Source organism: Periplaneta americana, chromosome 9 (genome assembly GCF_040183065.1).
Source record: "Periplaneta americana isolate PAMFEO1 chromosome 9, P.americana_PAMFEO1_priV1, whole genome shotgun sequence".
Classification (NCBI taxonomy): Eukaryota; Metazoa; Arthropoda; class Insecta; order Blattodea; family Blattidae; genus Periplaneta; species Periplaneta americana.
Window position 1 is genome coordinate 163,341,249 of NC_091125.1, and position 25,115 is coordinate 163,366,363.

General features: G+C 38.1%; 1 protein-coding gene across 1 annotated transcript in view; it reads right to left on the reverse strand.

Moving 5' to 3' along the window:
• Positions 1–5,358: 5,358 nt before the first annotated feature.
• The window catches only part of Dp (transcription factor Dp), a 151,723-nt gene continuing 131,966 nt past the window's right edge, over positions 5,359–25,115 (reverse strand). Inside the window, exons 10-11 of the mRNA XM_069836300.1 lie at positions 22,856–22,939; positions 5,359–10,535 (exon numbers count right to left, since the gene is read on the reverse strand). Of these exons, the coding sequence (XP_069692401.1) occupies positions 10,318–10,535; positions 22,856–22,939 (302 nt within the window). The 3' untranslated portion in view covers positions 5,359–10,317. The remainder of the gene's footprint in view (positions 10,536–22,855; positions 22,940–25,115) is intronic.

Below are 25,115 nucleotides of genomic sequence, written 5' to 3' on the forward strand. Positions count from 1 at the left end.
CTATGGCCCAACATTTGAGGAAGGTCTCTGGAGGAGGAGATGCAACTATGAATTATATAGACTTCTAGGAGAGCCAAATATAATCAATACAGTTAAAACTAGCAGATTGAGGTGGGCAGGACATGTAATACGCATGGACCCAAGTGAACCTTGCAAAAAAATTGTAATAAATCCGGGAGGTCAGAGAAGACGAGGTCGACCGCACTTGCGATGGATTGATGGAGTGGAAGAGGATGTCAGAAAGTTGGGGTGCAAGAATTGGAAGGCTGCTACACAAGATAGAGACGGATGGCGACAATTACTAAGGGAGGCCCAGGCCCACCAAGGACTGTAGCGCCGATGATGATGATGATGATGGAAGCAGTACAAGTTACAAACTGTAGATATCCATTATAGTATGTACATTTCCCTCGCCTTAGTAAAGCATTCTCTTTACCTCATAAAATTCCCCATTCTAACATAATACATATCAAGTAGCTTAAGTGAAATGAAATGTTCTTTAATATTATTCGAGGCTTAAAAATACACATAGAAAAATAAGATAAAATTACAATTATCTGTGTTTCAAAAAGATGATTGGAATAGGCGAATATTAATTTTAATTTATGTGGGTTACAGGCTCACTGTATTAAACTTATGGCACTTGAAATCATATTTTACATCACTTATGAAAGACATGCATATTGAGAGAGAATGACTTTTGCAATGTAACCATATTTGAATCTTGTTTTCTAATGCCAGGCATTTGACAAAGTCATTTGACCCCTTGCACTCCAATATTTTTCGAAGATACCATCATAGTCAGCCACTAAAGCACAGGTTTTGAGGTGTTCCGAACCCTTTTCTTGGTTTGAGTTGCACAATGGACAGTTAGGGGACTGATATATTCCAATTCTATGCAGGTGTTTGGCTAAATAATCATGGCCTGTTGCCAATCTAAATGCAGTTACAGACGATTTTCGTGGTAAATTGGGAATTAACTGTGGATTATGCCGCAGAGAGTTCCATTTTTTCCCTTGAGATTGTGTTATCAAATTTTGTTTGTTGAAGTCTAACTATGTAGATTTAAACAACAGGTAAAAGAATTCAGCAAATGAACTAAAGGGAGGGGCTACTCATCAATAGCACTGGTCAGCTTGATGAGTTAATGATTGAATTTGGTATTATTTTCCTCTATTCAATACCTAAGTCCCTCTTTACCCTTTCCTATCCAGTCCTCTGACTGAACTCTTACTTTCTTCGACCCTGACGGCATTAGAGCATTCGAGGCCTAGGGGTTCATTTCACTTTCCTTCCTCCTCTTTCTACTTTTCTGTTCCTAGTGCTGACCTGCTATGGCACTAAAATCGTCCTCCAGAGGCTTAAGGAGGGAAAGCTGGTGATCAACAAGATCTCCCAGCTAGGTCCAATGGACCCGTCGACCAACAGCAGGTGTGGTCCTCCAGACATTCTGGGGGTTGTGTGTGAATGAAGTAGCCACCAAAACGTTAAAATATGGTGTTCACTTAAATCGGCTACAACTTGCCATTTAACCACTCCAATATGAAATGAGTACCATTAAGGTCAAATTATCCTGAGGTAAAATAGTCTTCCAATCGGATCTCCGGGTGGGGACTACTTTAATGGTACAGAATCAACTAAACATCTTACAATGGAATGCTGGTGGTATAACAGCAGCTAATAAGACTGAACTACCCAATATTTGAATGTACAGTCAAACCTCCATACAACAAAAACTGATGTAACGATAAATCCTGTTGCAACGAAAAATTTGATCAGTTTCAATGTAATTCCTTTATTTCAAATGCTTTATCATTACAATGAAACACGAATGGAATAAGAAAAACATAAAAAAAATATTAATTTACTACGATGAAAGAGTAATGGAACGGAGAAAAATTCTCTCCGGCGCCGGGATTTGAACCTGGGTTTTCAGCTCTACGTGCTGATGCTTTATCCACTAAGCCACACTGGATACCCACCCCGGTGCTGGACAGAATCATCTCAGATTTAGTTGGGTTCCCTCTAGTGGCCGCCCTCTGCACTACGTCACAGATGTCTATGAACGTAGGACTGAAGTCCACACATGTGCTGAGGTGCACTTGTTAAGAGTGACTAGTTGGCCGGGATCCAACGGAATAACAGCCGTCTTAAATCACGAAGTGATTTACGCATATCATATATATTATTTTAATGTACCGAAGTACATATGATATTTCCATGCAGATATTCTGCGTCATCATACAATGAAAGAGTAATGGAACGGAAAAAAACTCTCTCTGGCGCTGGATTTTGAACCCGCGTTTTCAGCTCTACGTGCTGATGCTTTATCCACTAAGCCACACTGGCGCCGGGGTGGGTATCTGGTGTGGCTTAGTGGATCAAGCATCAGCACATAGAGCTGAAAACCCGGGTTCAAATCCCGGCACCGGAGAGAGTTTTTCTCCGTTCCATTACTCTTTCATCGTATGATGACGCAGAATATCTGCATGGAAATATATGTACTTCGGTACATTAAAATAATATATATTAATTTACTAGTTTTCATGTTCAATACTATTTCATTTTTTACTTGATATTACCCTCTAAAAGACGTTTTCCCATTATTCTGTATACACTGTTTCATACTTTTGTTGACTGATTTTGGTATCCTGTGCAAGGAATGTGTTACAATGGAACTTTACCTGCTTCAGAGGCATGTGACACTTACAGGATTTGTCTTTATGTTTTCTGCCACTGGCACCTTTCACATTCGAGTGTTAGTTGTTAATGATTGCAGGTACGAAAACAAATCAATTTGAAGACTAAATTAGCTGCATTTAGTATTTAGATAGGGGATTGAAGCAGACTTAAGTGGCTAAAAGCAGAAATAAAGGACAGTGTCATAAGCAGTAAGATTTATCCTGAAGATGTTTAAAAACTGTGGCAGCAGAAGACGTTGACATTGCTACCTCAATGTGGTGAAATGAGGGCACTTAACAGAACTGTGTATCAAAAAGCACTTTATTTGCCAAAGTACTTGGTGATTTGAATTTCAAATCAAGCAATGGTTGGCAACATCATCTTAAAAACAGACATGGGATTACTTTCATTAAAGTGGTAGCTGGAGAACAAAAATCAAATGGTAAATGTTATTTTATACTTATTTCTACTATATTCTCTTTCAGAACATAGATTTGGGTAAAATTTCATAACCCCTCAATACAATAACCTTGATATCGGTACATTTTTTCTAGTCCCCAGAAAATTGCTATATCGAGGTTCGACTGTATTACTCTTTTCTTTACGACCACAACTGAAATTTAATGAATGTGTTCCTATGGAGACACTACTTATGCAAAATAATGGTCTAGTGGCTAGAGTGCTGGACTTATAATCCTATCGACCCAGGTTCGATCCATGATGTATCCCCTATTTATAACTAGTGCTGATCAAGTCCATGGTCCAGGTAACATAGGGGGTTTCTCTGGCAGCTCCAGTTCCCCTGTGGCATCTCAACAAATCTCCAACATCTCATCTCATTGTGGATGTAGTGTAGACCAGCCTCCTATGGCGCACCTTGGGCAACAACTTTGTCGGTAAATTTATTGGTCTACAGAACTGGCTTCATATGGGTGAATGACGAACAGTCAAGTAGGTATCCACCATTAGAAGAAAAAACAAAATAAGGTACCCACCATTAGAAGAAAAAACAAAATAACATCACTACAGACACACAATGTCTGTCATTTACTGATAGAAATTCCAGTGATCACATTGTGACTTATAGTTTGCTGCCTTCACAATCTACGAATTTGAATGTATCTGATTTTATTCACTGGAGAACCTAAAAACAAACTAGGAAACTAAATTCATTCCAAAGATGAATTTAAATAAGAAACATTTTGCACGAATTGGTAGGGACCTGAAAATTTCACATTTGCGAAATACGCGAATTTTTAAATTGTCAGATAGAAAGTGTTTTTCTTCATGTGTAAGGTGATTTAGCATAATTTTCTAGCAGAACAGAAGGTGCAAAAACGCGAAATCACGATAAAAATGCTATTTAATAGCGATTTATCAGTAAAATGTTATTTTTCAAGTGAAAGGCACATTATATATATAATTTTTGTGTGTGTGTGTGTGTATATATATATATATATATATATATATATATATATACACACACACACACACACACACACACACACACATTAAAGGCATTTCTTAAATACTCAAACGATATTGATCGATTATCTCTTTATCAATTATTGTTGGCTCGATTCGATAAATTTGATGTATTGATAATGAAGGTCAGATGATTGATATACATACAGTAATATCGATTATCAAGTTCTATACTTGATATTGGCTTAGCTAAAATGCACTGCATCGGTTTACTCAGCCATTTGCTTTTGAGATCGCAGTAGAATTGGATAGTTATTCTTGCTTTATTGGCAGAGTTGGTTGAATTTGTGAGACAAGTGCTCCTTCGTAAAATGGGGTGAATAATATAACTGTACATGAAAGAGCCCAGCAGTATTCCATTCATGGACTCTATGCTTCAGACGCTAAGACAGTTTTTTGTAAATTCTACAGTTGCCGCATTGGAGAATAAAGCATTTTCAACATGTTGTTTGCAAGTACTGTGGACACAATGTTGACAGTGAACGTGTTTTATCACAGTATGATGCTGTAGTTTTAGACAGACAATGTAATTTGAAGGAGGAAAATGCTGAACTGTTCACAAAGTTAACTTTTGAGAAATTAAAAGTAGAATGCACAAAGTTTCCTTTGGGGTGGGGGGGGGGGGAAGATGCTAATTTTGATGAAAATAGATGCTAAAAATTCAGGTCCCTATTAATTGGATATTCAAGGAGGATGCAAAATATGCATGCATAAACAGTCATTTTAGAACTCCAAATAATACTTTCAGTTTTTAATAATAAAAGCAAGTTGCAATTTACTGGCAGAGGATGGCTATGTAAGGGGAGGTGGCCAGTGGTGATGGCGAGAACTTCCTGTATATTTCCTTCAGATTTAGAGACAATAGAAGTTTTTAAAATAAGAGATTTATTGAAAACTACATTTGGAGAGTAAATTTTAATGAAATGTTATCAAACTTGTATAAAGACATTATTTAAATAGAATTAGGGTGAAATGAAGGGTTTCTTATTTTACCTCGTTAAACATGATACTTATAAATAGAGAATGAACAAAATCTTGGTCGGCATTAATCAAACGAAGTGTACACCTCGCATTTCACAGGTTTTCTAAATTCCTGCTGCTGAAAACTAGGATGAGTTTAAACGAGTCTAAGGAAATCGTCAACCACTTCAACAAGTGCAGATAAAAGTGATATATAACACGTCAAAATAATTAACTTCAACATATTTTTTATTGATGGTTTGATTTATTAAATGTGATTTTTCCAACACTGATGTATGTTAGGACAAATGTGATATGGCAGGGAATGGTAAACAAACAACTGTAACCTAATGAAAATACTGTCCCAACATTATACCGACATATTTTGCAGCACTCATTTATTTTTAAATTAATTTTTAAACATTATAATTTAAAAGTTGGCAGCCAGGTAGCTCAGTAGCTAGAGCAACTGGCAACCAACATAAAAAAGATAATGGGTTCAATCTCGGGTGGAGACAGGATTCTTCTCATTACCCACGGCCCCGAGGTTCACTCAGCTTCCTGTCAAATTGAGTACCGAGTCTTTCCAGGGGTTGAAGGCAGTTGGAGCATGGTGTAGACACCACCATCTAGTGCAGAAGTCAAAAAAGTGTGGAGCTCTACCTCCATGCCCCCCAAGTGCCTTCAAAGTGTTAATCTTTTATACTGTGATGAAACACAGCAATATCTCATGGTTTGTTGCAAGATTCTTTCTAATTTTCTTATCCATCCGAAATTAACAAGGAGAGGACACGCTCTGTATATCACCGAATTAAATAAGATTTTGTGACATGAAAGTATAAGACGTACTGTTCAAAGTCATACCTGGTATGGGTGGCCAATGACCCCTTGTTTTGAAAATATTGGCTATTGTTTGTGACATACTTCCGTTAGGTGTCTAATAGGAAAACATTAGACTGTGTAACGGCGTAGCTCATATGGTTGGATGCTGAGTTGTCATCCAGGCAACTTGAGTTCGAATCCTAATGCCTTCTCATTTTTTAAAGCTTGATATTATTATTATTATTATTATTATTAATTTCTTTTATTCACTTTCATTTGTCAGCTCCTATATTCAAAGCCATGTTGAAATATGCGTGATATGCATCAAAATTAATAAACGAACGAGAAGTGTTTGTGAATGTGAAGGATATCTGTTTCGCAGTAGAAGTGCGGAAAAATGTGTGTGACTGTAGACAACCTTCTTTCATTTGCTGTGCATGGTGCAGGAAATATGTATGTTTTGTGTGTTTTTGACATTTATCATAATGAATCGGGACACAATGAAGTGGAATAGCTGCTACAGAAACAGAACAGACACCAGTGACACATCTTACCTGCCTACATGAGCAGTATTTCATTGTTTATCCTTTACAATACAATGGTAGCTAATTATAATTTGTTTAAAACATGATGAAGCGTTCAATACATTGAGAAATATGATATATGTAAATAGATTACTGTGATCACAATATTAATCATTATTAAAAGAAAAAAAAATAGGACCATTTAAGATTCGAACTTAGGTTGTCTGGATAACAACTCAGCATCCAACCATATGGGCTACGCTGTTACACAGGCTAATGCTTCCCTATTGAGCACCTAACAGAAGTATGTCACAAACAATAGCCAATATTTTCAAAACGCGGGGTCATTGGCCACCCATACCAGGTATGACTTTAAACAGTACATCTTGTACTTTTATCTCACACAATCTTATTCCATTCGGTGATATACAGAGCGTGCCCTCTCCTTATAAGTGTATTCCAATTACTGATGTATCACTGTGGAAAATGAAAAAGTAAAATATAATTTTAGTTTTGTCTTCTGATTGGCCAAAATAATTTAACAAATGAAAACTGTGATTCAGAGATGCTGCACTGTTCACATATCTGGGGAGAATTTTCTTCAACGTCACTTAAAATGATAATCAATGCACGTTTCAGCAGTAATTGTTCTATTAAGTCAATGTATCAGCTGATTACCATTGTCACTGTGTTGGTAGCTTTCACAAACGCCACTTCATCGTTCATTACCCACTGTGGACGATCAAATTAGCACCAAGGTCTTAACTGCTAACAGCGACATCCTACAGTGCCAATAAAATATACACATGCTTCACAATTTTCATAATTTGAAGAGAGAAAAAAATAATATATAACAAAGTTTATACATTCTACCACATACTAAAACAAATAACTGTATCCAGGAAGATTCCTGGTAAAAGATTTGTTAACATAACAGCATCACTAGACACTATACCTTCCATTTCAAAATGATAGAAAAGGAAATAATATTTATACAACGAAAGGCAATGTTTTCCTAAAACATTTACTGTACATGTTCCCCCCTCCCCCCACATTGTAATATAGAATTAAAAAAGTTTTCTTTTATCCGGATGCAGTACTTTGGGAAACTTTTACAATTAATACAAACAAGACTTCTTCAATCTGCCAAATAAAATATGCTACTTCCAGTTCGTTCAGGTTCCCCTCTGCTATCTAAATGTGGGCACATGATATCCTGAGTTGCAACTTGTCTGCCTCTCTTGCTCATATGAATACTAGTAAAGGCTCCTCAAAATGTATGGATCAATACAAAGGGAAAGGGAAATGCCAGTATTACATAGGTTGGATAAAAAGTTATGGCAACACTGCTATCACGTGACGATGGTGCATTCCGAGAGCTGCCAGCTGTGTGGACATGAACAAGGATTGTTAGATGAGTTAGTGCAGCCAGCGGCGACAGTACTCTGTCAATCTACTGCAGTGTGTAGAACGTTGACTTTCATAGGCATAGTGCGAGCACCCTAAGACCATGTTTCTGGATCAAAATTTAAATGGCACAAGGTCGTAGTGCACAAGAATGTTTTCAGGGACTGCATGAAGCATGTGGCAATGCAGCGTTGCCATATCGCACAGTGGCACCATGGATTAAAGCATTCCGGGAAGGCCTTGTTGGACCGGTACCTAAGGAAAGGTAATGACTTTCTTGGACGAAACCTGGACTCGCTCGTATGAACCAAACTTGAAACACCAATCAAATGAATGCAAGCATCCTGGTTCTCCTTGTCCATAGAAGGGCGCCCTACACAAAGCGCTGTGAAGGAGTTCTTCACTGTGGCGCTATGACATTGATGGGATAATACTGCACCACGCTGTACCTCCAAGGCAGACGGTAAATGCGGACTACTACTGCAGGTTCCTGCAGCACCACCATCGTCCAGGCCTCAGGAGAAAACGACGACATTTGGTGGTACAGAATCCCATCATTTTCTTGATAATGCAAGGAGTCACACTGCTGCTGCTGTCAAGGACCTCTTGCGCCGCTGGCAATGGGAGATTCTGGAACATCCACCGTACTCACCCGATATGAGTTCATGCGATTACGATCTTTTCACCAAAGTGAAAGAACCACTGCGAGGGACCCGGTACAATACCAGAGATGAACTTATCCGTGCTATAGGGCAGTCAATATGGAACATCAACAAAGATGGATGCGCTGATGGTGTATGACGCCTTCCAAACATTTGGCAAAAGGTAATAAATAAGGGGGGGCGGCTATATAGAAGGTACATAAATATTGCACCCCTGTGATTAAAGCCATGTCAGAAATATCGAACTGCTGCCATTACTTTTTATCCAACCTTAGTATGTACACAAATATGCTAATATGTCCCTGCAACAAGACATTCTGTGACCTCTTCTACATCTTTCTATATTTCAAATTAAAATGTGTAAGGAGGAACAAACCACAGACCCCAGAATTTGTACATACACCATTCAGTGTTTGGAGACACACTCTCCTACACATAGATTTCATTAATGTTTCAATATCTTTACACCAATCTTTATGGTCTGTAGCTTCTCACCCTACATTTGTACATGATCAATTAATTGTGTGCAAATTGGAGTAAATGTGATGGGATAATCAAGTATAAATCAGTGTTATTTTAACACCGAAGGAAATTATCTTCAATGCCTCCTGCAATGTCAGAAGTGTGTCAAAACCCCGAATATTAAGCTATCAAAACCAGGGACAAAGGTAATGATCTTCTCTGAGCAGACATGAATAATTATATAATTTCAGTGGCAAACGAAGTCTTCGCCTATCATTTCATAACCCAATCTCATATAAACTGTGTAACTGCATTGACTTTACTGCTGTTATTCTCAAGGCAATATGCACAAAGATGCGGAACTGCATGGCAATCCAACAACGCAGTGCATGACGACATCGGCGAGAACTCCCCATATTGTCTTTAAGACAAAAACTGCTAAGTGCAAAAGAGTAGTTTTACATGTGACAGGTTATAGGAAAACTTCTATTTTCTACATTACTGTCCTTTTTAAAAACATTAATTAAAAAAAAATATCTCTTACATTATTCTGTGCTGTTAATCTGGACTGAAATGAAATGCCGAGAAGGCTGTCACAAGAGCAGACATGCTAATACAACGTTCCACCAGATCTGTCACGTTCTCACTGGCTTTGTAATCAAGGTTGTACTAATATTCTTCTGCCACGAAGTCTTTTACACGTTACGTTGTGGTCCCTATCTCGGTGGCACAAACTGACGCACGGACTCACTCACTATGGCTTCAAGTAATTCGGTGAAAACAAGGTACTGCACGTGTGCCTTCGCTCAACTGGACGGCCTCAACTTGTTGAAACGGGTTCGAACGAGTGATGAGCACAGTACGTGGGCTTGGGAGCCATTTTGTGAACCACATGCTGATTTCCAACATTGCTGAGGATATCCCTTGCTGAGCAATGATTCGAACATGTAGCATCTTAACAAGACTTTTCCATCACCGATGCTCATATCAACTGAATGGTGAGAGAAGGGTTGTACTCTTGGTGACAACAGAATTGCTGAGCAGATCAAGTGTTTTCTTATTTTTTAAAATATTTTATTTTATATTTTTTTTGAACTCATCTCTTAGGTTTTGCACAGAGGAAGTACAATTCATCAAATAATGCTAACAGGATGGTAAGTATAATGTTAAATATTCTTCCTCCTCTATAACCCAAGTACTCTTGATCAGAGAGACTATGTTGATTTGGGAGTTTGATGCTCAGCTAAGCTCTTTTTTCTTTTTTTTTTTTCTTTTGACCTCTCTTCTTCTGTATCCCCCACTTCCACAAATGGCTAGTTGACTTCCAGGTCGCTGGAGATATCAGATTCCTCATCGGAGAAGTCATGTAATGAGGGTGACAGGGGATCTGACAGGGAGGTGTGAGACGACTGGCGAGACAGTTCCCCCACTCCTAGGGCTGGCTCGTACTCCTCCGCAGACAGGGAAGATGACGAACTCGGTCCTGCGGCCAGCTCAGGCAGAAGAGGGTCCACTTGACCATTGGCCAATTCTGAAACAGTTAATTGATCATATGGTTGCTGTTGTATAAATCACTAGTTTGAAGATTATAGATTATACATTACCTACGTAGTTTTCATACAAATAAATCAACAACAATTACTAAATTAATAACAGATTAAAATGCTTACACAATAAGCTGCTGCAAGTTACATGATACATTCTATTTCACACTTTCTGAAGTCGAAATTGCGATAGAAAATCTGAAAAATTACAAGTCTCCAGGTATCGATCAAATTCCAGCAGAATTAATTCCTTTTAAACTTTGCTCTAGAGTATGCCATTAGGAAAGTCCAGGATAACAGAGAGGTTTGGAATTGAATGGGTTACATCAGCTGCTTGTCTATGTGGATGACGTGAATATGTTAGAAGAAAATCCACAAACGATTAGGGAAAACACGGGAATTTTACTGGAAGCTAGTAAAGAGATAGGTTTGGAAGTAAATCATGAAAAGACAAAGTATATGATTATGTCTCGTGACGAGAATATTGTACGAAAAGGAAATATAAAAATTGGAAATTTATTTTTTGAAGAGGTCGAGAAGTTCAAATATCTGGGAACAACAGTGACAAACATAAATAATACCCGGGAGGAAATTAAACACACAATAAATATGGGAAATGCTTGTTATTATTCGGTTGAGAAACTTTTATCATCCAGTCTGCTGTCGAAAAATCTGAAAGTTAGAATTTATAAAACAGTTATATTACCGGTTGTTCTTTATGGTTGTGAAACTTGGACTTTCACTTTGAGAGAGGAACAGAGATTAAGGGTGTTTGAGAATAAGGTGTTTAGGAAAATATTTGGGGCTAAGAGGGATGAAGTTACAGGAGAATGGAGAAAGTTACACAACAAGAACTGCATGCATTGTATTGTTCACCTGACATAATTAGGAACATTAAATCCAGACGTTTGAGATGGGCAGGGCATGTAGCACGTATGGGCGAATCCAGAAATGCATATAGTGTGTTAGTTGGGAGGCCGGAGGGAAAAAGACCTTTAGGGAGGCCGAGACGTAGAAGGGAAGATAATATTAAAATGGATTTGAGGGAGGTGGGATATGATGATAGAGAATGGATCAATCTTGCTCAGGATAGGGACCAATGGCGGGCTTATGTGAGGGTGGCAATGAACCTCTGAGTTCCTTAAAAGCCAGTAAGTAAGTTTGATCTTGTATTAAAGTGCATCTACATTTGAGTAAAATGGTCATATAACCCTATTGCATGACCATATCTTTAGACTTTTTTTTAACTGGTTATTTTACGACTCTTCATCAACTGCTATTGTTATCTGGGCATCTGAGTGAATTTAAGGTGATAATGCCAGAGAAAGGAGTCCAGGGTCCAGCGCCGAAAGTTACCAAGCATTTGCTCTTAACGGGTTGAGAGAAAACCCCGATAAAAACCTCAACCAGGTAACTTGTCCCAACCAGGATATTAACCCAGGCCTGCTCGTGTCATGGTCAGGCATGCTAACCATTACGCCTCAGTAGCAGACCGACCACTGTTGATAGTATAGGCATGTTTAGGGAAGTTTAACTCTTATGATGGAAGTTGTGTCCTCATAGAAGTTGTTTAGTTTGCCATATTAGGTCGGAGTGTGGCAGCTGTGTCCGATGGGAATGTTGGGAAGAAAATAATTATAAGTGTTGCCAATCTGAAAATTTTAAACATATTATGGATACCCATTGTTTATAGAATTTGTCAGTTTTGTAACATTGATACTATTACTGAAATATAAAATCGTCTTTTTGTGTAGCTGATTTACAATTTTCAGTCGGAGACAAAGTACCCACATTGCCGTCACAGTGATCTAGAGGCTAGAGTGCTGGACTTCTAATCTGGTGGACCCAGGTTCGATTCCTGCTGTGCCCTTGATTTATAACTTGTGTTGTGCAAGCCTGGGTGGTCGAGGTAATACAGGGGTTTTCTCCAGGAACTCCAGGTTCCCTATGGCATCCCAAAAAGTCTCCATTATCATCTCATCATGATTGTAGCATAGATAGACCAGCCTTCTAGGGGCACCCTGGGCAATTACTCTGTCCATAAATTTGTCTACGCAACTGACTTCATATGGAGGAATGACAAAAAATCAAGTGCCTGCCATTAGTGATTAAAAAAACAGAGAGAGAGAGAGAGAGAGACTCCCCTTCCCCCAGAGAGAGATGTAGTTCCGATTTTTGTCATCATTGGCTTGAGTATAATAACCCTTCAATAGCCTCTCAAGAGTATACGCTGAGTTGGAGGTCTTTGTGTGTGTTACTTGTCTATGGAATGTCAGGCTACACATGTTATTTATATCCAATAGTTGACTGTCTTTATCAAAGTAATATCAGAAAAGACCAACACAATACGAAGAAAATATTTTCAAAATATGAAGATAAAGAAAAAAAAATTCCCGTGCTAAAATATTGTCGTTCTTAAAGGAAGAGGATACTGAAAATTTGAAATTCCTTGTTTCTTCACTGAAACTTACTATTTTTTGTGTGCTGAACAACTGTGTGTATGAAATCTAAAATTGGGTATTAGGTTTTAAAAAAAGCAAAAGAGAGCCCAAATTTGGCAATTAGCTCCACATTTGTAACTATTTACAAAAATTGATTTGTTTTAATAGCACCCACAGAAAATGATCTGCAGTACTCTGTCCATAATTTGAATATAATTGGAAAGCAATATAAACAAGACAAAAGTGATGGCCTTTTGTGGAAATACCCTGTACCGATCTAAATAGTTTTGGACAATGAAATTTTGGAAAGAGTAAATAAATTCACATATTTGGGTTATAATTTATCATTTGAGAAAGAAGTAGATGGTAGCAAACAAAAACAAAATTTCCGAAAACCATGGGAATAATTAACAGTACCATGAAACCATCATTAGTACAAAAGGACACAAGAATACATCTCTATAAAACCCTTGCAAGACCAGTGTTAAGCTATGATAGCGAAGCATGGACAATAAGAAGGGATGAAAGCAAGATAACAGCTAATGAGATGCGATATACAGGAGAATATAAAAGATGGAACCATAAATGAAATGAGGAAGTAATGGAGGAACTGGGACTAAAGCCAATTCTCCACTATATACAAAATTAGCAGGCCAACTGGATGGACCATCTACAACGGATGCATCACACAGAATCCCAAGAGCTATGCTTCGTTATCTCCCTAATGGAAAGAGATCACTGGGATGCCCAAAGAAATGCTGGAAGGACAATTCTTCTTTGAGACCATAATGGGCCACATTTATTTATTTATTTATTTTATTTATTTAACCTGGTAGAGATAAGGCCATCATGCCTTCTCTTCCCCTCTACCAGGGGATTACAACTATAATATTAAGGCTACAATTACAATTATAATTACAATTAATATTGAATTTACAAATACAATAAAAATCAAAGTACTAAAAGATTAACAGATAATAAAAGCTAGATAGTTCATTGTAAAAATTAAGAAGAGAGAATTTTTTTTTATTAACTAAGTAAAAATTAAACCTACTCTACGCAGTAAGAAAATGCTTAATAAGTTTGCTTTTGAACGCTACTAAATTCCGACAGTCTCTGATGTCACTGGGTAGGGTATTGCACAAGTGCAAAAGCGAGATTGTGTATGATGATGAATACGATGATGTCTTATGTTTTGGTATGGCTAGTATGCGGCTATTTTGTGTGCATGTGAAGAGGTTATGATATGATGACAGGTAACTGAAACGGGAGGCAAGGTAGGAACGTGTAGAGGTGTGAAGGGCTTGGAAAAGGAGAACAAGAGAATGAAAATTTCTACGTTCGTTAAGCTGTAGCCAGTTTAGAGTTTGGAAGGATGGGGTAATGTGGTCAGTGCGACGGACATCGCAGACGAAGTGAACACAAGAATTATGAACACGTTGTAATCTTTGCGACTGGTTGACATTGAGGTCAGTCAGTAGAGAATCACAATAATCGAAGTGGGGCATTACTAGTGTTTCCACTAGTATTTTTTTGAGTGATAGTGGGAGGAATTTTCGAATGTTGTTTAAGGAATGTAGTTTGGAAAGCACTTTTTTGATAATATGGGTTTCTTGATAATTCCAGTTTAAATGCGTGTCAAAGTAAACTCCAAGGTTTTTAACACAGGAAGAAAAGGGGATTATTGTGTCGTTTAACTTGACTGGAAGAGCAGGAGTAATGTTGCACATGGCCTAATACTTAGAGGGATGATGATGAGGATTTTTTTGGGTATCTGAAAAGTTCTTTTACCATTAGATTCACAAGAAGATATACTAGAAAATGGTGGCTTCACTTGATTTTAATAAGTTTTACAGAAACATTGTAACTAAGTTTAGAATATAGTCAGTTTAGAGTGGAAACCTGCTAACTAACAAAAAATAAATTTTACAGAGAAAACAAAAAACTGAGTATAAATTAACCCTGAAACTTTAGGGCCAAATCTGACTCTTTTTTGAGTATTTTTCTTACAGTTTTCATATGATTTACAAGTCTAGTCTTCTGTTTGCTAATCCTGTCCATGATATATAACTAACTATATACACACAAACACACTACAAAAAACAAAACTACACTAACTGCAACCTATATACTACACACAATTTACGTACTATGTATTTTTACACACTACAATAACTATTTCTATTGAATGAATGAATGTTAGCCATGATGTCCTATGTTGGGCACAGGCCTCCTGTGATGGGGTTAGAACCCCCTCGACAGGGATGACTCAAGTGTACTTGCTTGGTGAGCCAATCCAGACGAGCTTGTTAGACTAACTAGTCTCAGCACTCTGTTCTTTGTTCATTTTTTTCTTGCACTACACACATTATACTGACACCAGCACTTTGACAAACACTGTTTGCTATTTACCTGACAGTTTCTCAACACTGACTTTACTATTTACAAAACGTATCTTACACTTTCACTAATAATGACTTTACTATTTACAATATCTTAACACTGATTACGTTATCTATTTACAATGACCTTCCCTAGTTCTTTCCACAAAACTCTGTTCTTTGCTGTCTTCGACCATTGTTTCCCCACCTCTTTGGTAAACATGTCAGACCATCTGAGCCGTGGTCTTCCCTGTCCTCTCTTTCCGACATAGGGGTCCCACATCATGGCTGCATGGGTCCATCTTGTCTGATGCAGTCTCGCCACATGTCCCCCCAGGTCCACTTCGTTGCCGTGGCTCGTTCTGCTGCGTCAGTAGTGTTCGTCAGTCTTTGTAGTGTTTCGTTTGTCATTCTGTCTCGTAGCGTGGTGCCCAGTATTTTTCTTTGCATCTTCCTCTGGCATGTTTGTATACTTGAGCGTTGTCTCTCGGACAATGTCCAAGTTTGGCAGCCGTATAGCAAAACTGGGATTACACATGTCTCTAGTGCCTCGAACTTGAGATTGAGGTTGATTGTCTTGTACTTCTATTAAGATGTAACAACCACACTTTTATACTTTAAATCAAAACAATTTTCAAGCATGTTTGACAAAAACAACTGAAGGAATAATACCATCTCCTGCTATCTAGTGAATAAAACGAAAAATTAATGGAGATAAGGCTGCCACACTATTGAAGAATAAAATTATATAAAATAAACAACCGAAATCAGACTGAGAATGCGGTAAATTTGAAACAAATGAGATTGGAAAATTAAGTGGGCATATCCTTTTAAATACCTGGCTAACAGAGTTTTAAAAATGGCGTGAGGAAATGTCATAGCATCGAGTTAGGGCTTAAATTTTGTTTGTAATATATTCTTTACAGTCAAAAGATTATTTTAAGCGAAAAAATTTGGGTGGGGGGGGGGGGGAGGCAGAGTGAACTTTAGTCAAATTTCAGTATCCCTTCCCTTAAACCATTTGGAGGAGGTTTACATAATTATTCAGAAAATAAGTCTTTAGAAATTAATAGTTTTGTCTATATTTAATATCCGAACAAATAAAATACGATAAAGGAGCATAATTAAACAGTTTTTCAGCATCATCAAATTCTTATCTGAATGCAAGAACTGAGTTAAAAAAATAAACAAAAAATTAACAGAGTTCTTACATTGCCTCGACTCAACAATGATTACAATAAAACGCAAGAAACTTTTATACATTTTCTAGCAAAAAGATTTACAAGTATATAAAATAGACAATGCAACACTGAAAACATTTTCACTCGATACGAACGTGAATGTGGGTTTTCTGAGCCAAATTTGGTTCGAAAGCATAGCTGCAATGTCACCACAGTTCCTACTCACGCAAAATGCTTCCTCTTGTTTCGATTTCGCTATTTTGTAAACAAAACAAATCTGCAGTGTAAACATGCATAAAATAACAAACTGCCATTACCGCCAATACAAAAAAAAAAAAATAAATAAATAAACACATAGGTCTCCAGGCAAGATTAGATTAGATTAGGTGTGTTTAAAGATAGGATTGGTAATTCCCTAACACAGAAATCTGGAAGGTTTATGTTGTTGTTTTCTAATGCCAGGCGTTTGACAATAAAGTCATCTGACCTCTTGTACTCCAATATTTTTCAAAGATATTATCATGACCAGCCACTGAACCACAGATTTTGAGGTGTTCTCAATCCATTTCTTGGTTTGAGTTGCACAGTGGGCAGTTAGGGGACTGATATATTCCAATTCTATGCAGCTATTTGGCCAAACAATCATGGCCTGTTGCCAATCTAAATGCAGCTACAGACCATTTTCGTGGTAGATCGGGAATTAACTGTGGATTATGATGCAGAGAGATCCATTTTTTCCGTTGAGATTGTGTTATCAAATTTTGTTTGTTGAAGTCTAAGTATGTAGATTTAATAAATCTTTTCACAGAGTAATACGTAGATTTAGTAACAGGTCTGTAAGGAGCAGTGCTGACCTTCTTTGCTAAAGCATCCGCATTCTCGTTTCCCAGGATTCCACAATGGGATGGTATCCATTGGAATACAATTCTTTTATTGAGTGATATTAATTGAGAGAGCATCTGGAAGGTTTATTGTTATTACTATCTTGATTGGTTCTTGTTAAACAGATCTCTTTTCCTTAATAGGTTCAAGAGTCTGTTCACGAGATTATTTTCAGGAAGATCCTGCTCAAGGTTAAAGAACCCCAGGAGGTCACACCTCCTCCTAACCAATACTTCACATTTGGAGATTATGTGAAAAGCTGTTTCATCTTCTTTGCCACGAAGTCTGCAGAGTGGGTTTTCCTTGTTTTCTCAAACCACAATGATCCGCAGTTCTCAGTTGGGGTCTATTTAATCTACAGTAATTGATAAGGTGGATTTCTTCATTAGTCTTTTACTGTGGCAATTTCCTTCCACATGTATCCAATGCTGATGGTGGTTATGTTTAATCCAGTAATTAATGGATTATGAATTGAGGAGACAGGAATGACAAATACTGGCTGAGGTCCAGTAGTGTTTCAGCACATCCTTTCCTTTGTCATTTCCTGTTACGCCTTGTCACCCACCCAATTGTTGTTACTTTGTTGTGTTTTGCCAGTTTTGTAAGGCTCTGTAGCAGGGTTTCAGCTAGAAAATAAATAATTGTCGCAAAAATGCACAAATGAAAAATTATATTTGTGTAAATTGCGAAATGCTTGTGCAATATTATAAATAATTATGCAGAAAGTAAAATGAATAAATTATGCAGAAATAAAAAGTTACATAATTTGTTTCTTGGAGTTTTATTACTTTCAATCCATCTTATCACACACCAGTTATACTTATGTAAGTAAATCATCAGACGTAGGTATGTTTGAAATCAATTATTGCTGAATTTACACAACATTAAAATACGTTATTTTATGGGCATTCTAAACATTGAAATTCTTTACTAGTAGGCCCTTCAAGATTAATTATTGTTATACCTGGTAAGATTTATCTTGTCTCAGTAGCAATAAAACCAAGTCCCTTCAAATGAGGGTGGAGATTATAGGAGGGTTGTAAATTTTCAGGATTCCTTTCAAAACCTTGTTATTGTACAGGCTACCGGAACTCAGTTTCTTGAAAGACAAGCTCAGTGACGGAACTACACAGTACGAAGAGAGATATTTTGTTATTTTATTTTGCGCTACTGAATTTATCAATTGGTCCCTTCCGCCACTGGATGAATCAACGGCATCCCCATTGCCATAACAATACAGACGAAGTAAGACATATCTCCTTTCTCTCTCTTTTCACAGTGAGACAAGATACATCACACAGACTCTGACAGAGTGCTAATTCTTTTTACTGAAAGGCGGTTTCTAATTCCAGTTTTTACAAGATTCATGCAACTAAATTATTGCTCATAATCTACAGTATGCGATGGAATTATATCTAAATCAATTAGAAGAAATTGTTCACTTAACTTACATGAATTACACCAACTCTTTGAAATCCATTCCTGAACATCTATTGCTCAATACCTTTTTGAACATTGCCCAAGTCATTAGCATTTCATTTAAATTCAGATTAGTTTAAAAACATCTTTGATTTCATTTTCTCCAGTACCATCTTCGTTTCTGAAGTCCAATGTGGTTGTGTAATTTTGCATGTTTATATAAATATATAAACAGGACGAATGTAGTGAAGTACTCCTTCTTTCTGCCTTAGAAATGTTACGAATCCGCTACCCACAAGACAAATGGCTGCATGTGTACACTGACTGCTCCCAAATAGAAAAACACGGGCCCACTGGAGCCGGAATTCATTGCCAACTGTTCTCTACCTATCTCACTCTAGGCAACAACCATACACCTTTTGATGGAGAAGTAAGAGCCATATGTACTGCTCTGAAACAACTGTTGTGCAGGCCCTTCCCATTTCCAAACATTGTCCTCCTCAGTGACTCAAAAGCAGCGATATCTGCAATTGGAAACTACTTACTACAACCAGCTAATGAGGACATTCAACAATGCAGAGAAGACATCAAGAAACTAAATAAAAGTGTACATCTGCAATGGATAGCTTCTCACTGCGGTATTGCCGGGAATGAAGCAGCACACTTTCTGGCAAAGAAAGGAACAACTATCCCCCTTTCATATTCTAACATGCTGCCATTCCATAGAGCATCTACAAATATAAGCAGTCGAGTGAGACAATGTTTCCATAAGAGTTTGGAGGAACAAATTAAAAATAAACACTGGAAGGACGCACTGAACTCCACTCTCCCCGAATGGCCCAGAAGAGAAGCTGTTGCGACGTTCATGACAGCCTGGCTAATCACCTCCACCGCCTGGTGTATTATCCAGCCCCCACTGCATGCTCTGTGGATGTTCCGACCGACATGTGAGAGTCAATTAGTAACGGTATGTCAGGATTTAGAAGACGGAATAGATACCAATAGCCAAGTAGATGCAGTGATTATTGACTTTTCACGCGCATTCGATGTAGTCCCACACGATACTGTGAATTTTATTAGTAACAACAATGTAATTTATTCGTCACAACAATAATTCCTTTCTACAATTCACCTTAAACGGTCTCGTCAACAATAGAATTTTCACTCAACACAGTATTTGTTATAGCACTCCACCGACGACAATGACAATTTACTTGGACTATTACGATCAACAACGAACTGTTAATCTCAACTAATATTTACAAAGCACTATTTACAAATCAGAACTATCAGTTCTCAGTTCACAGTTCTTCTATCTCAGTCACTCGAGTTCACAGTATCTCGAACCACAGACCTTCAGAGACAGTTCACTGTACTCGAACTCAGGTCCCTCCAACTGCGGTCCACTGCACTCGAACTCAGGCCTTCGGATGCTGACGCAGATGCGGACGCACACTCGAGTCGAACTCCGGCACACAAATCTGGCTTGCTTGCTCTGGCTTACTCACTGACTGAATAACTAATCAACTGAAAAACTACTCGAGTTCGCTGGCGTTTCTTCTTTTATAGCGAAATCATAGTTGCGAGAAATTTCTACAGCTGTGCAGAAAATTATCTGGATATCTCCACTTCGACGGACTTCTCGAAGAGTCGGGAAGGTCCGTTCCCCATTCACTGCGTTAAGTAGCAGCTGCGCGCGCAGCCTCCCCTCGCGTGTAGGCCCCTTTCCCCACTACTCCACCAAGCGCTGTCCCCGCGCGATCTTTTTTCTTGCGGGACGCTGGTCGTGAGTTCGAATCTCACGTCGCTGTCACAATACATTGTTGGTTAAACTACAATCAACGGGGATTGACTTCAGAGTGCTCCAGTGGATCAAGGAATTTTTAACTTGTCGCACTCAGAGAGTACGGGTAGGGGAGGAATTATCGAACCCAATTGAAATTACTTCCGGGGTCCCGCAGGGGAGTGTCTTGGGGCCTCTTCTATTCTTGGCTTTTGTAAATGATCTGCCAGTTAACATCTTGTCTAGGGTTCGCTTATTCGCGGATGATTGTATGGTATACAGGGAAATAAAAAGTCATGAAGATACTACTCTTCTCCAGAATGACCTCAATAGAATAAACGATTGGGCAATAGCCAACAAAATGAAAATAAATTCTCTAAAGAGCAAAGCCATCAGCTTTACAAGGAAAAGAAATAAAATAGTCGCATCGTATACGTTAGGGGGTGAAACCATTCCGGAAGTTAACAAATGTAAATACCTCGGAATAACATTTAGCAGCGATCTCGGCTGGGGGGAACACGTTACAGACACAGCAGGAAAGGCATGGAGAGCGTTACACTTTGTGATGAGGGTACTAAGAAAAGGTTCTGATAAATCCAAAGACATTGCATATAAATCACTAGTACGTCCAGTAATGGAATATGGTGCTGCATGTTGGGATCCTTACAGATTAGAACATATTAAGACACTGGAAAAGATTAAAAAAAATGGGCTCTTAAGTGTTGTCGGAAAAATTCACCATTAAAATGGGACACACTCACGGACAGGAGAACGCGAATTCGATTATGCGCACTGTTCAAAACATACAGAGGTGAGCCTGCCTGGAGAGAAATAAAAAATAGGTTACAGCCGCCAAATTACTCTTCAAGGAACGACCACTCATATAAATTGAGGGAAAGAAGACAGAGGACGGACACTGGAAAGTTTTCTTTTCTCAATCGTACTATCAGGGACTGGAATGCTTTACCTGCAGACTTACTAAAGGCTTTACCAACAACCAAAAATGCATGACCTTACTAATAGACGGTAATTATACACAGTAGTTAAAGGGTGTAAATGATATGTTGTTATTGAAGTGTTGTATCAGTGAAGAATTATGTTGTGTCAGTGACGTGTGTTGTATCAGTGAAGAAGTATGTCGTGACAGTGAAGTGTGCTGTGTAAGTGAAACGTGTTCCTGTCAGTGAAGCTTTATAGTTTATAGTGGCAGTGCAAAGAATTTGAACAGTGAAATGTTTTTGAAGTGTTAGTGAAATCAGGATAGAATCAGTGAAATGTGTCATAGTTCCAGTGCAGTGAGTGAGTTGACAGCGAAATGAGTGTAATTTGAAAGGTACTTGTGCAGATATGAACATATACTCGTGGGTTTTAGTTCGATCTTAGTTTTAAGATACAAATTAGAATATTTCAAATGTTATTTTAAGTGATTGTTTCATTTAATTTAGTATATTCCCTGTTGTTGTTGTTGTTGTTATTATTATTATTATAATTATTAGTATTAGTATTAATTATTAGTATTATTATTAATTGTATTTTTAATTAATAAGTTTATTATTGTCATTATTGAGTGTAATTAGTTACCACTGCCACCGGGTATATACCCATTGTAGTTTGAATAAATACATACACATACACCATGGACTCAAACCACATTAAGACTTGTCCAGCTCTTTCATCTGTCGGCTTTGTGGATAGGTACTGGGAGGCCAGGGACAGAATGCAGCAGTGCTGACATCCTCTCCTTCATAGTTTCACTTGCACATTGTTCACTTTATTTCGTTTTCTTTCATTTTAGTTTCTATCGCCATTGTATGGCCAATAACTATAGTCAAGTGCCACTGCATTGAATAAAAAAAAATCTTTCAAAGTTTGTTGCATTTTTAGAAGTCGAGTAGCAAAATGCGACAAATGCGACTGTGGCTTAAACCCTGCTTTGTAAGCAAACCCAGACCAATTTAGAATTGATCTGCAAGCAAATGCTTGAATATTGCAGCCTGACTGTCCGAGAATATCTGTATGTTCTTACCATGGTGACCTCTACATAGATTCTCCCAGATACAGGTTCTATAAGTAAGAAGTTAAGATCTTTCTCCTACATTTTATTGTGACTGGTTGGTTACTATTTTCATCATCCTTACTACAGGCATTTCTTTTTGCACCATCCTTTTTGAATCAGTGTACTTTCTTTACTATATTAATAAATTACTTATATTTACTTACGTATAACATAACTTTCCAACGATTTTGGCACCATTCCTTTTGCTCTATGAAGATCAGCTTCAGAACATTCTCCCTTGTCTAAACCTGTCAAACACATCAGTTTTCGATTTGAAATGCTTATTGTAAAACAGAACTAGAAATAAAATACAAATGACAACAACACTCACCTCTTATAAGTGAGGACAGGAAGATCAGGATGGGTCCAGGAGCACACAAAATAATCTTGCAGCTATGTCCAATGTCAGGAAGTAAAGGGGCAGAAAGGGCCAACTGAACTGGCTTAAAATGATTAATTTTTGTGCTATAATTGACGTAAGTAAACACGAAAGAATATTACAGCATTCTGACATCTGATATGAACAATCTCAGCCATAATCTTGGAATGTAGGCTTTCACGGCCGGGGTTGATAGGATGTGTATTTTCTGGGCTAGAGGACCGTGGTCTGTCGGTGTTACAACCAAACGTTTCGTCCACTGCTCCGGTGGATGGTGGACATCTTCAGTGGCGTGGTACACGTGTGCAGTGTGTACACAGGTACAACACACCGTAGCTTCAAGACCCGAATCACCGAACATAGAAGGAACTGCAGTATAGGTCACGTGGACAAGTCAGCCATAGCCGAGCATGCTTTTAATGATGGGGATCTCAGTTCTAAAAGTGCAGTCGAGTTATAAGCAGCGTTAAAAGTAGGTCAGTAATGTGAAGAAAGTATGGGCGACGAACTAACTTCATACAGGTCGCGTATAGGTAGATATAATGCAGTGAAGATCAGAAGAAGTACAAAAAATGGAAAGGAAGCAGTATCCGACAGAAACATATTTATGACAGCAACTGTTATATCAATACTATTAATTATTGGAAATGTGGAGCTAAACCCGGGACCTGGCGATAGAGAAGAAACAGACTATAATGGCAAGATGTTTCAAACCGAATGGATTAACTACATGAAGGAAACGAGGGAAGATAGACAAAAGGCAAGTGTTCTCCCAAATAAAGTTTCTAATGACATAGAGGAATTAGTCAATAGATACATGGATGTGGAAAATAAGATAAAAGAGGTTATCGAGGAGCAGGCTACGCTAAAATCAATGATTAGAAAATGGGAAAGTGATAGTAGACTCAATAACATTGTAATCTACAGGGCTGAAGAGGACACTAAAGAAACAGGAATCGACACGTATTTACTAGTGCTAATGATGGGGATCACAACACCAGGTTCCAGGACACCGACATCCTAAGCAGTATGCCACACTTCTATGCCAGGTTATTACATCGGGAAGCTATTGAAATTCATAAACACAAAAACAATTTTAACCGTAAGGAGGAAGGACTCAAGGTCAATAAAGCTTGGTATCCGGCCCTTAGAAGCACACACATCAAACCCTTTCTCCGACAATTAGACACTATGACAAACAATCAGAACACCGAAGCCAATGCTGCGGACCACGGCGACGACAAGCAACAACAGCCCCACACCTTAAATATCAACGTGCTACCAGTCTCAATGCCAGTTCCTGATACACACAGCAGATCTCTCTGCACATGTGTACCATGCCACTGAAGATGTCCACCGGAACAGTGGACGAAACGTTTGGTTGTAACACCAACACACCACGGCCCTCTAGCCCGGAAAATACACATCCAATCTCAGCCATGTTATCTCGCATGAAGAATCACACCAAAAATTTCATGTGAAACACAATGAGAACAAACATGCCTTCACTACCCACGAATGCAGATTTAGAAATGAAGCTGTCCTTGAATTTCTTTGATTTTACCCAAACTGCCTTCTTAACTAGGAACTGAAAGATGTGGAGTTCAATTAATAGGTTTGTTCCAGCACGGTTTGGAATCGATTCTGAACTGTCTGCTCATGTGCAGTAGCTCAATGAATTTTCCAATAAGACTAGAACTGATTCTGAACCGATACTGAACTCCCAGTTCCAAAATGCTTCAGAACTTGTTATGAACAAGTGAAATTGGTTCTTGATTAAGAGCAGAACTGGGAATTCTGAACTGTTGACGCATGTGCAGATGGTTTAATATGAAGTTATGGTTAAAATGCTTCGACATTAGGCAGATTAAAATTAAAAAATAGTCGATCATGGGTGATTTGGAAGGTGATAGTGATATTTTATGACGAATTAAGTTCGAAGATGAATATAATTTTAATATGAGAAGGAACTCCGAAGGCCGTGAAAGAAGAGTTTAAGAAACGTTCCAACAACGTAAATCCCGAACTAGTATGACTTGAGGCTT